Below are 18,842 nucleotides of genomic sequence, written 5' to 3'. Positions count from 1 at the left end.
CCTCCGAGACTCACTCCTACAACGGAAAGCGGTGGTCACCAAAATCCGCAGCGCGATCACTGATTATCTAGCACATAACAGCAATACGGACACCACTCTCTCCTCACAATGGTCCGCACTGAAGGCAGTTCTTAGGAGGGAATTCATTTCACTTTCCGCGGCTGAAAACGCAGAACGTCAAGCTAAGAGGGAGAAACTAACGCGGCAAACTAGAGAGTTGGAGCAGATGCACCGGAGAACGGGGGCTCCGAGAATCTGGCGGCAGTTAAAAGCGGTCAGACAACAGCTCGCAGCGCTCGACCTCGACAGAGCGGAGTACGCAGCGTTGCGGTTGCGCCACGCTTACTATACAGGCGGAGACAGGTGTGGGCACTTGCTGGCGCACAAACTTCGCGAAGTCACGCAGCGTAGAGAAGTCAGGGAGATACGACGGGGTGATGGCGTCACAGTAGACCGGAATCAAGACATAGCAGAGGCCTTCAGTTCGTTCTACGCGGACTTGTACAAAGCTGACCCCACCAGCCCGGAAGCGGAGTCTGGGTTCTTGGCGAGTGTCCCCCTGCCGAAGCTGACGCAGGAACAGATAGACTGCCTTGAAAAAGACATTCGGCCGGAGGGGTGATATCGGCCATCTCCCGGCTCAAATCAGGAAAAGCCCCGGGCCCAGACGGTTTTCCGGTGAGTTTTTACAAAACATTCTGTTGCCAAATAACCCCCCTACTCGCTCGACTCTTCACCTCCTTCGCTGAGGAGGGAGCGATTCATAGGGACCTGTTGGAGGCATCCATCGCAGTGATACCTAAGCCAGGTAAGGACCCGGTTGAGTGCGGAGCATATAGACCTATCTCTCAAACGTGGACCTCAAGCTATATACAGGGGTCCTCGCCTCCAGACTGTGACCGTATTTGGGGGGGTTGATTGATCCGGACCAATCCGGATTTATTCCGGAACGCCAGGCCACGGATAATACGAAACGGGCCTTTCACCTCCTAGAAAAAGCCGCACGAACGGAAGGAGACCATTGATGCCGAAAAGGCTTTGATAGGGTACACTGGCCCTACTTAGAGAAGGTATTACTCAAAGCAGGGATAGGGCCTAAATTCCGTAATAGAGTGTTTAATTGCTACAGATTCCCGACAGCGGCGGTCCGTGTCAATGGGTGCACGTCCCCCCGATTCGACATCGAACGTGGCACCAGGCAGGGGTGTCCATTATCCCCTCTTTTGTTCGCTCTGTATATGGAGCCTCTTGCACACCTCCTGCGCTCCGATTCGGAGATACAGGGTATCAAGTTTGGAGGCAGCGTCCACACCGTTAGCCTATATGCCGACGATGTGCTGATTTCCCTCGCTAAACCCCGGAGCTCGCTACCGGCGTGCATAGCGGTCCTAGAAAGGTTCGGCAGTGTCTCTGGCTTTAAGGTCAATATGACAAAATCGGTGGCCCTTGATATCTCTCTGGACCCCTCTACTCGCACTCACCTACAGGCTCTGTTCCCCATACTGTGGACGTCGGACACGGTCCCTTACTTGGGGATCCAATTAGCACCCTCCCTTCAGGAATCAGTAGATGTTAACTACACCAAGCTGCGACAGAAGATCAGAAACGAGCTGGGCAGATGGAAATATTATCCGCTGCCCTGGCTGGGTAGGGTGGCTGCAGTAAAGATGACAATCCTCCCCCAAATCCTGTACCTTTTTCGAACAATCCCTCTTGCACCACCTTGAGGTTGGATCAAACAAGCACAGTCCGACTTGTCCCAGTTCATTTGGAATGGGCGGAAACCTCGTCTGAAACGCCAGATCGCCATGCTGGCGCCAGAACAGGGCGGAATCGGGATACCAGACCTTGCGACATATTTTCAGGCAACCCAACTCCGCTTTCTAGTGGAATGGGTCAGGTGGGAGTCAGGGAAACATTGGTTGTTTCAAAATCAGGCTGTAGCGGGACGGACTTTGCAGGAAATCCCCTTCATGAGACGGGAATATAGGCCTCCCAACCTCTATGCCTCCCTCATCACACGGGTTCCCCTAGAAATTTGGGATCGCGTGGGGATTAGTCAGGAGTTTACCACCCACCCCTCCCCCTTACACCCATCATAGGGAATCTGGAGTTTCACCCAGGGCTGGATGAGAAGGCGTTTGCGCGTTGGAAGCCGGCCGGCTGCCGGGCTCTCCATCATGTCTACGACTCGGAAGGGGTGATTCCCTTCCAGCAATTCCGACAAGAATTTGGTTTGCCGGAGACGGAAAGGCTCCGCTACCTGCAGGTGAGGCATTGGGCACTAGGCACCACAGTGAGGCCGATGGCGGATAGACACCTGACCAAATTTGAGCATTTGGCTCATCTCCCGTGACACAGACAAACACTTAATCACAGACCTCTATAAGATGCTGATGCAGAAATACCAATACACATATAACGCGGGCAGAACGCGCTGGGAGAGGGAGCTGGGGAGAACTCTGACGCACAAAGAGTGGGAGGGAGTCTATTACAGGGCGCGACACTCAGCCTACCACATGGGGCTCACAGACACACTTACGAAAATTGCATTCTACTGGTATTACACCCCCGAACAACTGTACGAAATGGACAGCAAGCAAGACCCCCTGTGCTGGCGCGGTTGTGGCCAGATTGGCACACTGACACATATACTCTGGGACTGCCCACTTCTACAGGAATACTGGAATCTGATTTTGCAGGAGATAGACACACACTTCGAAACAGACATCCCACGCTTCCCTGCATACGTGATCCTGGGGTTACCTAACGCGCTGACGTATCCACTGAAATCACGGAGAGGTCGATTGATTGCGATCGCACCTGGATCGGCTGTGCAGAATATTGTGGCACATTGGCGATCCAAGCATGTCCCCACACACCTGGGATGGCTACATCGTTTGTGGATGGTTCTGGGGATGGAGAAACTGTCCCTATCAAGAGCGGGGGAGGGAGCGCGCTATGCGGAACTGTGGAAACCATTCTTGTCCTTATTGGCGTCTGAGTTCACGGAGGTAACCTGTCCCAAGTACCTCCGGCTTTTGAGATTGACGGATACCGACACGACACCAAACTCTCAGTGATCTACCATCACTGACTTTGTGGGCCCCCGGCCGGAACACAAAGGAACCATGGACCCTGGGGGTGGGGGGTGGGGAGGGTGTTTTGGAGGGTGTTTTGGGGGGGATGGGCGAGTTAGGGAAGGGGGATGAGGGTTTGGGGTTTGAGAGACATTGCGATTGTTTATGACAGGCCCGCCCTACCTTTACTTGCCTGTTTGGTGTTGCATTAGTTTTTGAACTCTTAAGGACGGGGGGCCTCAGGTGACGAGCAAGCAATAATGACAGTTACCAGAGCTTGCAGACGTGGCTCCAGACTTTCAACGACGGTGACGCAGGCCATCAAGTACTCTGGCCTCTCAGTGGAAGGGGGGAAAGCTATGCATCAGGGAAACGCACCAACCACCTTAGGTTAATGACGCGGCCGGCCCAGGTTGGGTTGTAGGCGGCTTGCTGTGTATTAGTTCGCATTCTCATCAGGTGGTCAGGTTTTTGGGCAATCCTCAACACTGTATGGTGGGTCTGCGCCCAAACAGTTTTGTCATTTTGGAACTACCAATATGTATCACCACCTGTTGTACCCCCAATAAACATATGTAATACTAAAAAGTGAAGTACTGAGCAGAGCTCAGGGAGACTCCCTTCACAGTGTGGAAGTTTTTTCTCTTGTAGATTAGGGCTACTTTACTTCCTGGTTGCTTATTACCAAGGTTTTTTGGTTATTATGTGCATATTATTGCTTTTTTATGTACCGTGGGACTCCCACTCCGACAACGGGGAATGATTCAGGCATGTGAATCTATGAAAGACACCTCAATACTGGAGAATAGTGATTTCCCATCATTAAAGCTGTATCCCTGATGCTCAGACTGTGAGCTTTGGGTTTTCAAGCTGCATCCCAAAGCAAACCAGCAATTTTTCATGTTGTCCCTCATCCCATGTAATTTTTCCAAGTGTCAGAACTGTTTATCGGGCTTTTCATAGTGGCGGCCTGGGTCTTATAATCTAACTTTTTATCATACTATGTGGTTTTACTGGCAAATCAAGATGAACTAAATTGACTCACCTGGAAACTGTGCTCAGGCTGCATGAGAAGCATGCATATGTGTGTGGAGGGCTGGAGAACCAGTACATGGGCAGGTCATCCTCAGTCTCTACAAAGGTTGCCAAAAACGTAGGGGTTCACCACATGCAGTGGTCCTTGTGTCCCTGATCACACAGTTGGTCATAGATAGATCATGCACACTCAAGGGTGGCAATAAGGGACATATTGAGTTATCTCCTAAAAGATGGTGCATTTGGGGGAGGAGCAAGGGGAAAGCGTAACCAAAGTTGATGTACATTGATGTTCTCTATTTATTCCTCGCTCGTTGTTGTGTTTGTTTATGTTTCTGCTACTAACAACAACAGACACGTGCCGTTTAACTGGGGATACTCTCAAGATGGGTAAATGTACATGACTGTGTACCATGTCAAGACTGGCCAGGTAAATCGCTGACCCAGAACCTTTTTGTGAGGGTTCAGTGGTGACTGGCCCATACAGAGGTATGGCTCATTCCCATGAGCCTGTTTGACCTTCCCCTTTTTTTTATATGTGACCTAAGAAATCAACTAGTCCAAACAAAGGTGGGCGTATCTCTCACCGCCTGATCTACTGACCCCACCTTCAAAAGCTGTTGAGTGCCTCTCTCATCATTAGGTCCATTAGTCCACACAGCGGCCTCTGCCATATACGTGACTAAAGTAATACTGCCATTGGGGTCCAACCCAATGATGGCCCATGCTAAGCTAAGCCATAGAGACTCTCTTACGATGCTTCATACCGTGTTGAAGACTGAGTTCCTGTAGGTGGGGTCCCGCAGGGGCTTATCCCGGTGCTCCATGGCCTTCCTCCGGTTGATGTGAAGAAGAGGCATGTCGCTTGGAGAGCTGCTTTCAGAATCCTTCAGGCACTGGTTGATGAATGGACCACGCCACCGAGATAATAATAGGAACTGCTTGGTGAACTAAAGAGGAACAGAAGAGAAGAGTAAGATTCATGAAGTTACAAGAGCCTACATTCTAGCTGGTTAAGAGCAAACTTCAGAAGAATCCAGGTGGCTCTTAATTTTACCTGGCAGTAGAGTACCATTAGCTCTTCCCACCTTCCACTAAAAGTACATTCCATTTTGCCCCTGCCAACCTGCAAGATAGTCAGTCTTAGGTCCTCTTCAACACTGCCTTTCAAAAAAGCCTGTCCAGTTTGTAGTTGACCTTTAAACTTAAGAATGCAGTCTGCCCCAGGGCACAATCCCTTTCACAGCATTTCTAACGGCCTGTATGCTTCACCAAGAAGTTAAGTAACCCCAGCTCAGCCACCTTTTCATAATATTGCAGAATCCATTTTGTCTCGGGTTCCATTTTGTGACCCTTAACATGACTTTGCAGAATGTGTAAATGCTTGCTGGCCTGTACTGAACTCGAAATGGCCGCAATAACTTGAGAAATAAGGAAACCATGAATGTTCATCACAATCTACTGCTTCGCCCGCTTGTTGATTTCATAAGTCAATATCCATATACAGCCAAAAGTTTCAAGTCGATTAAAGATTGGATAAACGTTAAGAAATCTTTAACGCTTGGGTATGCACTATTGACCCTGTCAGTCAGTCTGGATGTACCAAGAAGGAATAAAAAGCCATGCAAACTGTTACTTGGGGAGTCGCTCCAGAAATGAAACCATACCCACGCCGCTGAGGTTGATAGAGCTCGACTTTGAACCATACTGCTTTAGTTTGACAATATGAACTGCTCACCCTTTACTTACCAACACTTGGTAGGACCTTTTCTTGCAGGGCTTGTTTACCTTAACGGATAACCTTACTTTTCACTTGTTGGCATTCACCCTGTTGTAATGATTCATTGTACTATGTTTACCTGCTTGTGTCTGTACATTCTGGTCTCCATGGTAATGTCTCGGGTGAGGCAGTTGGAGACTGGAGAGCTGACAGGCTGGCAGGAAAAGTTGGTGGTGCGACTAGGAGTAAATAAACTTCTTTTAAACATTACAGTGTGTGGCCTCTTAACACCGGTGACGAGTGACACTTGTAGGGGAAAAGCTCACCACCAACTCCCCATTTTGGACCCACTTATGCCGTTTTTGTAGGAATTTTTTTAACGGCCACCGGAGAGTACACAAAGATTACTGGATTATTGAGCATCGCTTCATTTTCATGTAAACAGGTAAATCGGCATATTTCAACTTTATTACCTGGCATTTTGTTGGATTCTGGGATTCAAGCGTGTGAACCGTTATGCTCGTGAAGCTGCTCATGAAGTCGTCTCAGAATCTTCAAGCATCCTGCTGACGTGGGTGAATTCGTCATCAAGTTATGTGCGCATACATGCGCACCACCATCTTTGTTGTTATCGAGGCCATAGTAACAGCCTTACATGCTGACGTGTGAATTCCTCATCACAATATGTATGCCATTGAATCCTCTGAGAGATTGGCCCCAGTGGTTTTGGCACCCAAGGATGGTGGCAAAAATAACAGAATGTGTGTTGACTTGAGGAGTCTGAACAAGAGGATATGGGTCGACAGACAACCACTCCCCAATACTGCAGAATCGATCACCATGTTAGATGGTACAAGGGTTTTTAGTGAACTAGATCTCTCCTCCGCATATCACCAAGTGCCCCTGCATCCGGCCTCCAAGCATTTAACATCCTTCGTAACGCCTCTAGGGGCATTTCGTTTTGTAAGGATGCCATTTGGGTTAGCCTCGGCAGCTGCCTGCTTTCAACGCATTATGAAAATGATTCTAGGTGACTTGTCTAACATCTTGTTTTTCCAAGATGACATCTTAATATATGGTAAAGATGAATTGGAACATGATGACATATGGAGGAGTGTGCTACAGAGGTTATATGACAAGGGTTTGACTGTGAACAAATTGAAATGTAAGATTGCTGTGTCTTCCGTTACATATTTGGGACATGTTATCTCGGGGGAGGGCATTTAACCGAAGTTGGACTTAGCAAAGGTATTGTTAATGCTCCTGCACCCACTGATAAGGAACAAGTAAGGTCCTTTCTTGGCCTTGCTGAGTTCTATTCAAAGTTTAATCAAAAGTTTTGCCACCATTGTAGAATTGATTAGGATGTTACTCAAAAAGGGTACACAATTTGCCTGGTCTGAAGAATACAATGCAGCTTTTAACACTGTCAAACCTGTAATTGGTAAGATACCCACTCTTGGTCATTTTGACTCTAGAAAAAAACTGTTCTCACAACTGATGCCAGTCTTTGTGGTCTTGGCGCAGTTCTCTCTCAAGTAGAAGCAGGCGCAGAGAAGGTTGTTGCATTTGCCTCAAGGGCATTAAAGAAAGCTGAGCAACAATATTCCTGCATTGAGAGAGAAGCTCTTGCCATAAGAAAACAAGTTACTTACCTGTAACTTTGGCTCCCCAGTATTGGTAACTTTCATAGATTCCCATGCTTTGTATCATTCCCCCGTCGTCAGCCTGGGAGCCTCTGTAAATAGAAAATACCATAGCAGTATGTACAAAAGAGAAAGTAAGGCCTAGGCCTCATCTCATTTTGTAGCCTATTTTCCTCTTTGTGTAAAAGAGACCAAAAGTTTGCAACAACCAATCAGATCAGCCTCACCCCATAGAACCCTCAGGAGAGAGCCTCAGAGCCTCAGATTTTCGCAGCCGTTGTGTAACAGTAACCACTGTTGCTGAAGCTGACCTTTCCCCGGGGAGGAGGGTGGGCGCATGGGAATCTATGAAAGTTACCAATACTGGGGAACCAAAGTTACAGGTGAGTAACTTGTTTTCTTGCCCCAGTATTGGAACTTTCATTGATTCCCATGCTTTGTATCAGAATAGCTAGCAGTAAACATTTTCTTACCAATGTATCACAACATTTCAGCATAATATTCTCATGTAATTATATATACCTTGTAACAGTAGATGCAGAAAACGTATGTGATACAAAATGTGCAATCATAGGAAGGAGGGATAGAAGGGAAAGCTCACCTCTCATTGGAACAGATTCCTCAGTACAGCTTGTCCTACTGCCGCTTCGCTCTTAATGAAAGAGTCCAGGCAGTAATGTTTTGTGAAGGTATGGGCGCTGCTCCATGTGGCCGATCTACAAATGTCCTTTATAGGGACACCAGCAAAGAGAGCTGCTGAAGACGAGACAGATCTTGTGGAGTGAGCTCGAACCTGTCTCTGCAGTGGCTTCCCTGCCGATTTGTGGCAGTAATCAATTGAGCTTGTAATCCAGCGTGAAATGCCTTGCTGCAAGAGAGGAAGTCCTTTCCAGGGTGCACTAAAAGCCACAAATAGCTGAGATGATTTCCTAAAATCTTTTGTTCATCAAGATAAAATTTGAGTCATCCTTGGACATCCAAGGAATGAAGAGAACGTTCTGCTGGTGTTGCAGGACGAGGAAAAAAAGATTTGAGAACTACTAGTTCATTCAAATGGAAATCCGAAGGGACCTTCGGTATACATTTTGGATTGGTCCTTAAAAACATAGAGTCCTTCCTAAACTGTAGAAAAGGTTCCCGGATGGAGAGAGCTTGCAACTCTCCTACTCTCCTAGCTGAGGTAAGAGCCAGGGGGAGAGCTAATTTCCATGATAAGAATTTTAGATCCGCCCAGTGAATTGGCTCGAATGGAGGTCTCTTTAGATGAGCCAGTACCAAATTAAGATTCCAGGTCGGAGGTGGCGGCCGCACTGGCGGAAAGACTTTGAAAAGACCTTTCACAAATTGTTTGATAACTCTAGCTGACCAAAGCGATGGACCCGCCGATGACCTTCTGAACCTCGAAATGGCCGCCAGATGAACTTTGATGGACGAATGAGAAAGGCCTGATTTAGCCAGCGATAGAATGGTGAGGAGCTGAAGAGAATGGATGGATGTGCTCCCGTTCACACCACAGGCAGAAGCGCTTCCATTTAGCACGGTAAGTCTTATTCGTACTTGGTGCACAAGCTTGAGATAAAATGTCTCTACACCCTTGAGAAATATCTAGAGAGTGAAATTCTCTGTACTCAGAAGCCAGGCTTTCAAATGGAGAGAGCTCGGATCTGGATGAACCACCTGTCCCTGGGACATTGTCAACAGAGATGGGATGGGACAAAGGTGATAAGGATGATCTTGGGACAGTAGGAGGAGTTCTGTGTACGAGAACTGGTGAGGCCACGCCAGTGCTATTAAGATCATCCTGCAAGGTCCCATCTTCAACTTCCTGAGAAGCCGTGGAATTAGGGGAATTGGAGGAAAGGCGTAACAAAATGCGCCTAACCAAGACATCGAAAGCGAAATCCCCAGCGATCCCTGATGGTGATGTCAGCTTGCATAGAATCGGCATTTCCTGTTTTCTGCAGTCGCGAACAAATCTATCGTTGGAGTACCCCAATGCCGAAACACTTTCTCCAGAGTGTCTTGATCTAATTCCCACTCGTGACAGGTAGATTTTAGACGACTTAGGGTGTCTGCTGTTGTGTTGAGAGTGCCTGGTAGGTGCTCCGCTGGAAGTACTACATTGTGGAGAATCACCCATTCCCATATTTCCTAGGCCTCTTTTGAGAGGAGAAGGGATCTTGTTCCTCCCTGTTTGTTTATGTAATGCATGGCCGTTGTGTTGTCTGTCCTGACCAGCACAGTTGCGTCTTGAATCCTTGGATTGAAAGCCTGCAAGGCCTAGTGAATCGCTCGGAGTTCCAAGAGATTTATATGAAGATGACGCTCTTCTGTATTCCAGCGACTGCTCACCTGGAGATCTTGTAAGACCGCGCCCCAGCCTTCCATTTAGGCATCTGTGGTTAGAACCAGAGGGGATGGAAGCATCCTGAACAAAAGACCTCTTGAGATATTTTTCTTGACAGCCCACCAACCTGCTGCTTTTCTTATGAGAGGAGTGACCTTTATCTTTTCCTCGAAAGAGCCTTCCACCTGGCGCCATTGCATTTTATTTATTTATTTATTTATTGCACTTGTAAAGCGCGCTGTCACCTTGAGAGGCATCCTGGCGCTGGCAGCATCAAAAGCAAAAAAGGAAGGGCGGCTGGAGGCAGGCTGAAAGTTAAGGAGAGCGTGGGAAAAGCCGAGTCTTTAGCTGCCTTCTGAAGGCAAGAAGGCAGTTAATCTGGCACATCCAGTTGTTCCTGCAAGGGACGCATTCTTAGTCTGCAATGCGGAACTAATGGTATGCAGGATAATATCAATCCTAGAAAAGATTTGTAGAGACGAACTGAAAGGGATCTTCTCCTCTGTATATTGACTGCAGAGGAGAGTAGTTTTTTCTGCCTTTCTTCTGAGGGGAAGGCTTTGCAATTCTTTGTGTCCAGAATGTAACCCAGGAACTTGACCCTCCTGGCTGGAACAGTGACTGACTTGTCCTTGTTGAGGCATAGACCCAGGTTTTTGAAAAGATGGATGCAAGTTTCGACTGCTCTTGACGCTGTCTGAGAAGATGGAGCCTTGATTAACCAATCGTCTAGGTAAGGGAAAACCTCCCGCGTTTGTTTCCTTAAGAACGCCGCTACCGGGGCCAATACCTTTGTGAAAATCCGCGGAGCGGATCTGAGCCCGAAAGGCAGCACTTTGAACTGAAAGTGGCTCTCGGCTACTGTGAAGCGTAGAAACTTTCTGTGAGCTGGGTGGATCGGAATGTGGGAATATGCGTCCTGGAGATCCAGAGTCGCCATGTAATCCCCAGGATTTAGAAGACGCAAAACATGCTGAAGAGAGACCATTCGAAAGGAGAGTTTTATGAGATAGGTGTTGAGCTCCCTCAGGTCTAAGATTGGGCGCCACTTGTCTTCCTTCTTCTGAATAAGGAAACATCTGGAATAGAACCCTTTTCCTTTTTGAGTGGGTGGCACAGGTTCTATTGCTCCATTGGTGAGCAGATGAGAGACTTCGAGACGGAGAAGTTGCAGATGTTTTGATTCTGTGACGCAAGGGGCTCTTGCAGGTGGTACATTTTGGAATTCCAATGTATGGCCAAATTGAATGATCTGTAGGACCCACTGATCTGTTGTTATGATCCTCCAGCAATCGAGAACAGTTGTAATCCTCCCCCCTATCTTTGAAACAAGAGGTGAACGAACAGTAGGCAGAGCCTGGAAGCCGCTATTGGCGTTTAGAGGTATCCCTCCCTTGACGCCCTTGTCTACCTCTAGAAGATTGGCGAGAGAAAGACGCTGATTGATTTTGCCGCTGAGAATACTGAGGATTAGAAGATTGCGAATAGGAGGAGTATCGTTGCTGATAGCCTTCCCTGTATGTAGAGAATCCCTTGCCTCTTGCTCCCCGGTAAGGTACTTTTCGGTATTGGAGCGTGCCTAAGAACTTCCCCGTTTCGGTCTCTTTTTTAATGTCCTGTAGGACATCATCCACATGCTTACCAAATAGCATGTCTCCGTCAAATGGTAAATCCAGAATTTTGTTCTGCACCTCCAGCCGAAACCAGGTACATTTCAGCCAACCCTGACGCCTCAGGACTGCTGATTCCACTAAGGCCCGGAAAGCCGTTGTAGCAATATCCATTGCACAATCTATGATTTCGGCTGATGACCGTTCATCCTCTTCTAGAATTTTTCTTGCTTCTATCTTGGCACTCTCTGGAAGTTGATCGATAAAAGGAGAGAGATCGCACCACATGTGGCGGTCGTATTGTCCCAAAATTGCAAGTGCGTTTGAAGCTCGAACTAAGAGGCTAGACATCGAAGAGAATCTCTTCCCAACATTATCTAATCGTCTGCCTTCTTTATCCGGCGGTGCCGTTAGAGGTGCTGCAGGGTTCATTGACTTCCTTTGTGCTGCTTGGGAATTGACCGAGTCCGGTTTAGGTTGACCAATTAGACATGCAGGACTGTCATCCGGGGCCTTATATTTCTTTTCCAGCCGCAGTAGTACCGGAGTCACAGTAGCTGGAGACTGTATCACCTTCTTGCCCTCATTCCAAACATGTTCCACAATTGGTATGGAACGGATCGACTTTTTATAGGGCTCTTTGAAGTCGTAGAGAAAGCAGTCTGACTGCATGACAGGAACTGGAAGGCCAAATCTTTTTGATGCCCTTTCCATAAGATTATGGAAACCCCCTATGTCCGCTGGAGGCGTATCTACAGGGTCCGGAGAAGGAGATGCCGGGTCAGGGATAACATAGTCGTCCCATTCAGTGTCAGGGTTTTGAACCTGCTCCCTATCTTGGTCATCATCAGAAGAGTCATCATCATTATCAGGCACTGTGATTACATGATGTCCTTCAGTCCCAGGCTGTTCCCCTTGTTTTTGAGAGGTTGATACCACAGGAATAGGTAAAGACTGCTGTGGCGGAGGCGGAGGTGGAGGTGGAACGACTTCTGAGGTCTGAGATGGGAACCTCTTTTTATAATCTAGTAACATCAACTGTAAATCAGTTATCCTGGCCAGATGCTCGCTGATGCGTTTCCTGAGGAATGAATTGAGACTCTGGATGATGTTGATCCAGAAAATAATCGTCAGAATCCGAGTCCTGGTACTTTACTTGAAGCTGTGAAGGACTATATGCATCCCCATACGGACTTTCGTCATCATCCGAACATTCCTCATCAAACAGAAGAGGTGGAGGCAAAGGTGTTACCCTACGGGATGAAGTAATTTCCGGTGTAATCAGTTTCTTCTTTATACAAGTCCTCACTTTCTGGATCGTCGACGATGTCGTCGACGAGGGGATCGTCGTCGTCACTGGAGAAAGTACTGTCGTCGACGGAGGAACAGCCGTCGATGGAGGGCTGATCGTCGACGGGATCGTCAACGAGATGGATGTCAAAATCATCGTCGACGTAGTCGTCGTCCTCGTCGTCGACGCCATCGTCGAAGACATTATCGTCGACGGCGAGATTGAAGGCCTCGTCGACAAACTCAAAGCAGGAACTGTCGACGTCGAAGTCATCGTCGACGATGTCGTCGGTGAAACTCTTGTCGACTGGCCCGTCGACGGAGTTAAAATTGAAGGCAATGGAGATTTTGTCATTGTCGTCGACATACCTAAGGAGACTGTCGTTGACGGATGGATTTTCTTCTCTTCTTTTGCTTCCTGAGGAGTACTTGAAAGCTTTTTGAACACCTTTTCTTTCTCTGAAGGTGAAGAAGCCACAGAAAGGTTTTGACTTGCCTTTTTTACAGATGGCACCTCAGGAAGAAGTCCCCCTTTCTCCTTTGACTGGTGAGGAGATTTTTTGGGACTAAGCCTTTTAGACCTTTCAGAGGTCTTTTGAGAGGCCTTAGCAGGAGGTTCCGCAGATGTACAGGGGGAAGACCTACCCCTTTTTGTAGACCTCCTTGAAGAAGTAGCTGAGGAGAAGTCCTCACTGTCACTGGACAAAACCTCTTTCCGAGACTTCATCTTCTGTAGCCAAGTCAGAAGTCTTCCTTCCCGGTCTCTCAGAGTCTTTGTTGAGAAGGTTCTGCAGATCTTACACTCAGTGGCTTTGTGGTCTGGGTATAAGCAATAAATACAATCTTTATGCTTATCCTCCACATAAAGTCTTTTCTTTGAGCAAGTCGCACAGGCTTTGAATAAAGCCTTCTTTCTAGAAATCCTGAAGAGAAAAAAGGGTTGTAGAAATCAAACTGAAGAGAAAACTGAGCAGAGCTCAGAGGAAACTCCCTTAGCACAACATGCGGTAGAAAATCTGAGGCTCTGAGGCGCTCTCCTGAGGGTTCTATGAGTTGAGGCTAATCTGATTGGTTGTTGCAAACTTTTGGTCTCTTTTACACAAAGAGGAAAATAGGCTACAAAATGAGATGATGCCTAGGCCTTACTTTCTCTTTTGTACATACTGCTATGGTATTTTCTATTAACCGAGGCTCCCAGGCTGACGACGGTGGAATGATACAAAGCATGGGAATCTATGAAAGTTCCAGTACTGGGGCAACATGGGCAATCAGACACTTCAAGTTCTACTTGTGGGGCGTACCCTTCTTGGTAAAATATGACCATCCCCCTTTGGTACAAATATTTTCCTGCATGGAGAGTGAAAGATTAACATCCAGACTAAAATGATGGTTCAAAGGTTTGGAAAAATTTCATTTTCAGGTGCAGTACCATCCTGGAGCAGCAAATAGAGCGGCAGATTGCTCTTCAAGTTTGCTGATTGAGTTCAACTGCGATACTCATGATGTTGAACCCAGTGCAGTGTGTTCTGTCAAGGAACCTGCTATTACAGTGGATGAATGAGAGAAAGCTTTATCTGATAATGTGATTCTTACAGTTGTTGTTGACTTTGAGATTAAGGGTTGGCCTAACTCCAAAAGCATTAATCCTGATCTTTTGCCCTTTTGGTCTGTCAAAAACAAACTCGCCAGAATCAACTTATGCAGGTTGAGCAAGTGGTGCCCCCATGGAATTTGAGATTTAAACTTGTAAACCTTGCCCATGAAGGGCACTTGGGAAGGAATCTTACCTATTCCAGGCTCCGTGAAAGGTATTGGTGGCCTGGGATGGATTGTCAAGTGGAAAGGGTGGTCAAAGAATGTTATCAGTGTGCCATGAATGATTAATCTCAGGTCACCAACACTGCTCCTTTGTCTCCAGTGGAGATTCCGTGTGAGCCATGGAACAAATTGGGATTGGATCTAATGGGTCCTTTTGAGCTGCTGGGACCTTCTGAAAGGTTTGTGATCCTTTTAGTGGATTATTTATCTAAGTGGGTTTCCACCAAGTGTGTAAGTGCTGTTAGCACCAAAGTGGTTCTGGATTTTCCTAAAGATGAATTTTTGAGGGGGGCGTTACTAGATTCCTTGTTACTGATAATGGGGCGCAGTTCACCTCACATGAAATGCAATAATTCCTGAAGGATTATGGCATAACTCATCAAATAACTGCTCTTTATGCTCCACAAGCCAATGGACTTGTGGAACGCATGAATAGAGTGGTTAAAGCTTGCGTACAAAGGGCCACAGAGATGAGAGTTCCTCTAAAGGATGTACTTAGGGACACTTGGTGGGCACACCGTACATCTCTTAATGGAGTGTTGCAAAGTTGCCCTTGCTCGAGGGTGTTGGTTTGGATAAGGAGGAGGTTGGTGCTAGAATTGAGTCCTACCCAAAAAAGTATAAGGAAAGATTTGATCACAAGAGGTCGGTAAAGGTCAAGGCATGGAGTGTTGGGGATTGGGTACTTATGAAGAAACCTAGGTGGCACAAAAAAGGGGTCACCGAGTTCATGGGCCCTTTTGTCATAACCAATGGTACTACGTGGAGCATGTCACATCTTGTTAAATTTCGAGGTGATAAATTGTTGTATTGTTCGTGCCCTGGTGCTGTGCCTCCAAAATCCAAATTGTCTGAGAGTAATTCTTCTCAGAATTTTCATGCATGAGGTTTCTCTTCCAGATCTCGCTGTTCTCCTGGATACTTAAAGACTATGTCATGAGTTGAAGCAATGTTTTCTGTTTTCTTATGATACCTTCCTCTTATCTTATCTTGTTCTCTCCTCTCTCATATTAATTTCTATTTTATCCTTTTAGTTTTCTTTTGTTTTTAGTAAAGGGGACGTGTTGTAATGATTCATTGTACTACGTTTACCTGCTTGTGCCTGTGCAGTCTGATCTCCATGGTAATGTGTCGTGTGAGGCAGTTGGAGACTGGAGAGCTGACAGGGTGGCAGGAAAAGTTGGTGGTGTGACTAGAAGTAAATAGACTTCTTTTAAAGACTACCCAGTGTGTGGCCTCTTAACACGCCCTCTGCCCCATGCTCTGCTGACCTTCACCTGACAGAGTCTGCCACAGGCCTCCTCACCCTAGCAGGCACTACAGCTGCCAGCTGCTGGCCAGTGCTGCTCACCAGCACCTTGAAGCACTTTACTTGACAGTACGGTCTTCCTCAAGGGCCACCCACCGTTCCCAAACAATACTCCTTTTACCTTTACCTGACAGTGCAGCCTCTTGCCACAACTCGCTTAGTTTTACACAACAGTACATACCGGCTACGGCCTGGTCAACTTTACCTGACAGTACATTTTGTATCAGGGCTAGGCCATTTTTATCTTACAATATGGGTTTCCTCATTAGATACTTTATATTACAGCATGTGTTTTTTGCCTCATCCGCAATCACAACTTTCTTGGCTTAGTAGGTGGGGGTTGTGTCTCTGTCAATAGTTGGAGGTGTATTCTGTAGTAGGAGGGCGTCCTGAAACCCCGCTTTAGCAGCTTCAGTGGGGGCGGGCCCTTGATGGGCCTCTTCTGTCTGCAGCTCGGAAGATAAAGGCTAACAATTAACATGAGAGGTTGGGGGAGTGCATCAGTGAAAGGATGTATACAAGGATGGATGGGTGAGTGTAAGGGTAGATGGATGGACAGATGGATGAAAGGATGGATGGGTGAGTGTGCGGGTCGATGGATGAGTGAAAGGGTGAGTGGATGGATAGACGGACAGATGGATGAGTGGAAGGACAAATGGATGGGTGAGTGAAAAGAGGGATACATGAGTGAGTGAAAAGAGGGATAAATGAGTGAGTGAAAAGAAGGATGGATGAGTGAAAGGATTGATGAATAAGGGAATGGATGGATTGTGAGTGTAAGGGCGGATGCTGGATGAGTGAGTGAAAAGAGGGATGGGAGAGTGAGTCAAAACAAGGTTGGATGAGTGAAAGGATGGATGGCGGAGTGAAAGGGTTGATGAATAAGTTAAAAGGAGAATGATGGCTGGATGAGTGAAAGGATGGATGGATGAGTGAAAGGATAAATGTAAAGCTGGATGAGTGAAAAAATTAGTGAAAAGGAGGGTGGCTCGATCGTGGGACAAAAGTGTGGACGACTTCTGAGGGAAGGATGAAAGAATGGATGAGTAAAGAAGTGGATGGATGGATGGATGGAAAAGTGAAAGGATGGATGGGTGGAAGAGCGGATGGATGAATGAAATGATATATAGCTGAGTGAAAGGATGGATTGAAGGAAGGATGAGTGAAAAGGAGGATAGTTGGAGTGAAATTGTGCATGGATGAAGTGAAAGGGCGGATGGATGGGTGAGCAAAATGATCAGTGTATGACTGAAAGAAGGGATGGATGGGTTGATTGATAGGTTTGTATATGACAGAATGTAAATGTGAAACAGTGGATTACAGCAGGTGGAGGGAAGGATAAAAGGACGAATTGATACATGCTTGAATGGAAGAGACAAGAGAGCTCTTCTGGGGCCGGTCACAATGATTTGATTTGCTTGCTTGGTGCCATAAGAGCTTTGTTTCAAAGTGTGGGTTGTTTTAATTTCCTGGCAAATCCCTTGGTAGTGTTGTGTGGTGTAGTGGTGCCACCTTCCAGCTAGTGTAAACGTGATCAGTGAAGTATACTGGGTGACAGTTTTCTCTACAGAGGTTTTCAATAGGGATGGGAGGAGACTGATTCTTGTGACCTTTGAGCAAACTCATTGCTAGTGGCCGCATTTTGGGGTCCTTCTAGAGTGGGTCTTGCAATGTCCCGAAAACCTGTGCAAGTGCAGATGCGAGGTTTCGGTGTCAAGCACCTTCCAGTTCACCTTGTCTCTCTGCCCGCTCTTGCCATCCAGTTTCCTTCTCTGTCTCCTTTTTTACACTCTTGCACTAGCTTCTTTCCGTTTCTAACCACGGTCACACACTGCCACAAAATCAACACGGGGAGCTATGGTGTCTCTTCAAAAGCTCCAAAGTGACCAGCATTTGTCTCATTTCACCCTGCTATCAGCCTGAACATGCTTCTCTTTACTCAATAGTCTGGGCAAGTCATGTGATTGACTACGTCATCACTATGTAAAGGAAGAATAGAAATGTTGTTTTCCTCACAGCTCTCTATAAACACATATTTATAGCACCTACTAGTCCAACCCAGGGTCCTGTACTCCCCCCCCCATACACCTGGTGTTCTACTGGTCCAATCTATAATCACACCATCCTGCCTTTCCAATTGATTAATGCCTACTAGCCTCTTCTGTAGTTAGGCCTATCTGCTCCTTCAATACCCTACTTCCTGTTACATGTACAGTCCGATACACCTAGTGCCCAAGTTACTAGTCCTTCTTGCCCTAACCAGGGTCTTCCACATCTTTTTAGATAAACGCACCTTAAACTGGCTGAATGTTCCCGTGGTATGAATCCATGCTGGGACCAGGTGGTGCAGCACACGGTCTTGCATTTTTACAAACCTGCGAAAAAGAGGAAAAGTTAAAATAGCATGAAAGTTGGGCTTAGACTAACAGATGGACCTGGGACTAGAAATGACTTCTTAAAGGAGGCTTCCCATTCAAATACATTTGATGTAAATCAGCTCAGACATTATTGAGAAATTAAAGTTTAATATGTATATATACTTAAAAACTCAGGATCTGGTGAGCCAACAGATCCAAACAGAACATCTGATTGGCTGCCATGACATGAAGATAGATGCTGCAGCAGCCATTTTAGGGCTCAGGGAATCAGTCCCTTTTTGAGGAAAAAGATTGAAAAAAAGCATATAGGGGGCAGGGTATGGATACCGTGACCTGCTTGGCCTGGTAAATGGGTTCCAGATGAGCCCCTAGGGCCAAAACATATATATTTTTTTTACTGCTGATCCACTGCAGAATTTTTTTTCAAAGGGCTTGGGTCAGGGCCCCGAGGTGGGGTGGTCGGTGATTTTATTTGGGGGGCAGGGGAGAGGACTTGCAGCCATTAGGAGGCCCCAGAAACCCCATTCCTAGGGCAAATGGCATTATTATGGGCAGGGCCGGCTTCAGCGCTCGTGGCACCCGGTGAGAAAATCATTTTTGGTGCCCCCA

The 18,842-nt window shown here is 46.8% G+C and overlaps 1 protein-coding gene across 2 annotated transcripts in view; it reads right to left on the bottom strand.

Annotated features, from left to right (window-relative positions):
• LOC144801703 (E3 ubiquitin-protein ligase HECTD3-like) overlaps positions 1-18,842 on the bottom strand; it is a 507,926-nt gene that overhangs the window by 278,808 nt on the left and 210,276 nt on the right. For both annotated transcript variants that reach the window (XM_078671764.1, XM_078671765.1), the window contains 2 exons: positions 18,149-18,230; positions 4,883-5,065 (listed from right to left, as the gene is read on the bottom strand). In XM_078671764.1, coding sequence (XP_078527890.1) covers positions 4,883-5,065; positions 18,149-18,230 — 265 coding nt within the window. The remainder of the gene's footprint in view (positions 1-4,882; positions 5,066-18,148; positions 18,231-18,842) is intronic.

The sequence above is a fragment of the Lissotriton helveticus genome, chromosome 1_2 (assembly GCF_964261635.1).
Source record: "Lissotriton helveticus chromosome 1_2, aLisHel1.1, whole genome shotgun sequence".
Classification (NCBI taxonomy): domain Eukaryota; kingdom Metazoa; phylum Chordata; class Amphibia; order Caudata; family Salamandridae; genus Lissotriton; species Lissotriton helveticus.
This window is presented reverse-complemented; position numbering and strand designations above follow the sequence as displayed.